The sequence below is a fragment of the Chiloscyllium plagiosum genome, chromosome 7 (assembly GCF_004010195.1).
Source record: "Chiloscyllium plagiosum isolate BGI_BamShark_2017 chromosome 7, ASM401019v2, whole genome shotgun sequence".
Classification (NCBI taxonomy): domain Eukaryota; kingdom Metazoa; phylum Chordata; class Chondrichthyes; order Orectolobiformes; family Hemiscylliidae; genus Chiloscyllium; species Chiloscyllium plagiosum.
The window spans coordinates 88,769,399-88,773,875 of NC_057716.1; the positions used below are offsets into that span (position 1 = coordinate 88,769,399).

The window sequence follows — 4,477 nt, forward strand, 5'->3', positions numbered from 1 at the left end:
TCTCTTTTTTCTTTAATACATTTCCTGACTTCCTTTGTCAGCCAAGGTTGTCTAATCCCTCCCCGGTTAATCTTTCTTTTCTTGGGAATGAACCTCTGTACAGTGTCCTCAATTATACCTACAAACTCCTGCCATTTTTGCTCTACTGTCTTCCCGGTTAGCCTCTGCTTCCAGTCTATTTTAGTCAGTTCCTCTCTCATGCCCTCATAATTACCTTTATTCAACTGTAACACCATTACATCCGATTTTGCCTTCTCCCTTTCAAACTCCAGACTGAACTCTACCATATTATGGTCGCTACTTCCTAAGGTTTCCTTTACTTTAAGATCTTTTATAGAGTCTGGTTCATTGCATGTTGAGTTGTTAAGCAATACTCATTAAAGTTTAGAAAAAGAGATGTAGTCTTATTTAAAAAGCAAGGTTCTGGGGAGCTTAACAGGGTAAGAGGTTGTTTCCTGTCACTGACAAATGCAAGAATGGATTGCACACTTGCAGAATAAACAATCTCACACTGAAGTTGGAGATAAGAAAGATTTTTTTCCTCAGAAGATCATTAGTCAGTAGATTTCACTCCCAAGTGAGCAGTGGAGGATTGATCATAGACTATATTCAAGTCCAAGCTTGACCGAAACTTGATTGATAAGGGAGCCAATGGTTGGGGGAAAATGGAAGTGTCATGGAACGATGATCTCATTGTCTGGCAGGGCAGGCTCAAGAGGCTGAATGGCTAATTCTGCTCCTACTTCGTATAAGCTTATGTTGTTATGTCTAGTAATTTTGACATCAGAATTTTTTTTCTGAATGCTGATGAAGGATTTTTGCCTGAAACGTCAATTCTCCTGCTCTTCGGACGCTGCCTGACCTGCTGTGCTTTTCCAGCACCACACTCTCAACTCTAATCTCCAGCATCTGCAGTCCTCACTTTCACGTAGTTGATTTTTAACAGCGTAACTTACTTGTTGAATTAGAGTTTCCATGCAAGTTAACCTTGAGTGAAGAATACCGGTAGAAGAACAAATATCTTGCAGAGAAATAATCATTAATCAAGCATTTAATTTCAGCATGTTTTAGAATGAGAGGCAAAGCAGTTTTATCCATTTTTACAAAGTACTCCAGGGTTCAAATTTTTTTGCTCCTTAGAACTGAGATGAAGAGATTTACAAAGTGCTCTACTCACATCACTCCTCTGTGCTTGGTTAGCCTTTGCCAAGACTGTTTCTGGGGCATCTTCTATTGAAGTGAATTTAATGGTGTCTGGTGGCTGGCGGTACTTTCTCTGTTATAGATAAAGAAAGGTTCTTGTTAAGGTATCATTCTGTTTAGCGCCATCAGATGCTTCATAGTTAAATCAGATTCAGGTACATGTATCCTTTGATGTGTTTGTATTATTAAGCTCAACATACATTATTACACCACAGTGAGAGAATTTCTTCCTTTCACAGTCCTACTGAATGACTGTTGTGCTCATGTAATGTGTTCAATTGCTGCTTCAGAACAGTCAAATGCAAAGATACTCCAGTATTGTGACCTACCTCATTGAGGATATCCATAGCTCTCTTAGCCTTTTCAACATCCAAGGAGCCAAAAGGAACCCAACCGATGCCTTTTTGCCAGTTATTATAATCAGCTTTATACTCGTTCTGTTAAGCAAATACACAGAGAGGAACATTACTTACTAATAATCAATCTTATCAATAATCAATACATTGTTATTCAGGTCCCAGCAGGGCTTTGGATATCTAATTTGAACCTGTGAGTCCAATAATACAGGGAAGAAACAGCTTGAGCCCAAATAATAACAAAGTGAATTAAATTAAACAACTAAACCAAATACTTACATCGCTCTGCAAACTGTAGGATTTCTTAGCCAAATTCAGAGGCAAACTGTCAGGAGGCATACAATAATGACTTATTGGTTGCTTATAGAATGAGTTGCTGGCAATTTCCTGAGCCTTTTTGGCCTGGGAGACATTGATCATATCAAGTGGAGAATGATACTTAGTCTTTGTGTCTTCATAGTCCTTTTTATAAGCACGCTGAAATGAGAGAATAAACAGGTAAATTTTGTGCTTTTCAGACCGTCTCACATTCTCAAAGCATGACACAATTGGCAGATTGCACTTGACCAAAACAGGGAGTTGAGAGAGATGGGGATAAGATCTGACAATAATGCAGCACCTTACGAAAGGTCTTGAGGTGAGTTCAGCTTGCTGTCTTCAGCCACAATTAAGATTTGAGTGTATTAGATATACAATACAAAAGTAAGACTGTCAAATCTTTCTGATGCTGTCTATTCTGCTAAAGCTGATCTGAAAGCAGCCATGCACCTTTCTTGACAGGAGCAGAACCCACCTCAGGTCAAATCATAAATTGTCAATTTAACTGTCATATGAATTTTACATGAGCTAATACATTGTGAGTTTTAAATAAAACTGTATTATCTGCTTGTTGAAGCGATGATTTCTATCTTGCTACTTGGGACTCTGAACATATAAATACGGTCCAGACAGCTTTCAAAGGAGGCCCAATTGATCTCTGAAAGGTGATAAGCATTACTTAGAGTCATAGAGTCAGAGATATACAGCACGGAAACAAACCCTTCGGACTAATTCGTCCATGCCGAACAGATATCCTAGCCTAATCTAATCCCATTTGCCAGCACATGGCCCATACCCCTGAATGGCATTCTTATTCATTTATCCAAACAGATGCCTTTTAAATGCTGCAACTGTACCAGCCTCTACCACTTCTCTGGCAGCTCATTCTATACATGCACCGCCCTCTGAATGAAAAGGTTGCCCCTTAGGTCCCTTTTATATCTTTCCCCTCTCACTCTAAACCTACGCCCTCTAGCTCTGAACTCACCCACCCCAGGGAAAAGACCTTGTCTATTGCTCCCAAGCATGCCCCTATTGATTTTATAAGCCTCTACAAGGTCACCCCTCAGCCTCTGATGTGCCATTTACTTCTGATTGATTATGAGAAAGTGAGGACTGCAGATGCTGGAGATCAGAGCTGAAAAATGTGTTGCTGGAAAAGTGCAGCAGGTCAGGCAACATCCAAGGAGCAGGAGAATCGACGTTTCGGGCATAAAACCTTCTTCAGGAATGAGGAAGGTGTGCCAAGCAGGCTAAGATAAAAGGTAGGGAGGAGCGTTAGGAATGCGATAGGTGGAAGGAGGTTAAGGTGAGGGTGATAGGCCGGAGAGGGGGTGGGGGCGGAGAGGTCGGGAAGAAGATCGCAGGTCAAGAAGGCGGTGCTGAGTCCAAGGGTTGGGACTGAGATAAGGAGGGGGTGAGCGGAAATGAGGAAGCAGGAAAAATCTGCATTCATCCCTTGTGTTTGGAGGGTTCCTAGGCGGAAGATGAGGTGCTCTTCCTCCAGGCGTCGTGTTGCCATGGTCTGGTGATGGAGGGAGGCCAAGGACCTGCATGTCCTTGGCGGAGTGGGAGGGGGAGTTAAAGTGTTCAGCCACGGGGCGGTTGGGTTGATTGGTGCGGGTGTCCCAGAAGTGTTCTCTGAAACGTTCCGCAAGTAGTTGGCCTGTCTCCCCAATGTAGAGGAGGCCACATTGGGTGCAGCAGATGCAGTAAATGATGTGTGTGGAGGTGCAGGTGAATTTGTGATGGATATGGAAGGATCCCTTGGGGCCTTGGAGGGAAGTGAGGGTGGGAGGAGGTGTAATCTAGGTAGCTGTGGGAATCGGTCGGTTTATAGTACACCTCCTCCCACCCTGCCCCCTGTAAAAATGCCATCCCATATTCCCAATTCCTTCATCTCCACCGCATCTGCTCCCAGGAGGACCAATTCCAATATTGAACAACCCAGATGGCCTCCTTCTTCAAAGACCGCAATTTCCCCTCAGACGTGGTTGATGAAGCTCTCCACCACATCTCCTCCACTTCCTGCTCCTCTGCCCTTGAGCCCTGCCCCTCCAATCGCCACAGGACAGAACCCCACTGGTCCTCACCTACCACCCCACCAACCTCCAGATACATCGTATCATCCTTCGTCATTTCCGCCATCTCCAAACAGACCCCAGCACCAAGGATATATTTCCCTCCCCTCCCCTAACAGCGTTCCGGAAAGTTCCGGAAAGACCACTCCCTCCGCGACTCCCTCGTCAGGTCTACACCCCCCACCAACCCAACCTCCACTCCCGGCACCTTCCCCTGCAACCGCAAGAAACACAAAACTTGCGCCCACACTTTCTCCCGTGGAGAGCATCGTCAACCACGTCTGAGGGGAAATTGCGGTCTTTGAAGAAGGAGGCCATCAGGGTTGTTTGGTATTGGAATTGGTCCTCCTGGGTGCAGATGCGGCGGAGGCGAAGGAATTGGGAATATGGGATGGCGTTTTTATAGGGGGCAGGATGGGAGGAGGTGTAACCTAAGTAGCTGTGGGAGTCGGTCGGTTTATAGTTTACTATAAACCGACCGATTCCCACAGCTACCTAGATTACACCTCCTCCCACCCT

The 4,477-nt window shown here is 44.5% G+C and overlaps 1 protein-coding gene across 23 annotated transcripts in view; it reads right to left on the reverse strand.

Annotated features, from left to right (window-relative positions):
* The window catches only part of neb (nebulin), a 270,517-nt gene that overhangs the window by 212,693 nt on the left and 53,347 nt on the right, over positions 1-4,477 (reverse strand). For all 23 annotated transcript variants that reach the window (XM_043694176.1, XM_043694181.1, XM_043694178.1 and 20 more), the window contains 3 exons: positions 1,839-2,036; positions 1,533-1,640; positions 1,178-1,276 (listed from right to left, as the gene is read on the reverse strand). In XM_043694176.1, the coding sequence (XP_043550111.1) occupies positions 1,178-1,276; positions 1,533-1,640; positions 1,839-2,036 (405 nt within the window). The remainder of the gene's footprint in view (positions 1-1,177; positions 1,277-1,532; positions 1,641-1,838; positions 2,037-4,477) is intronic.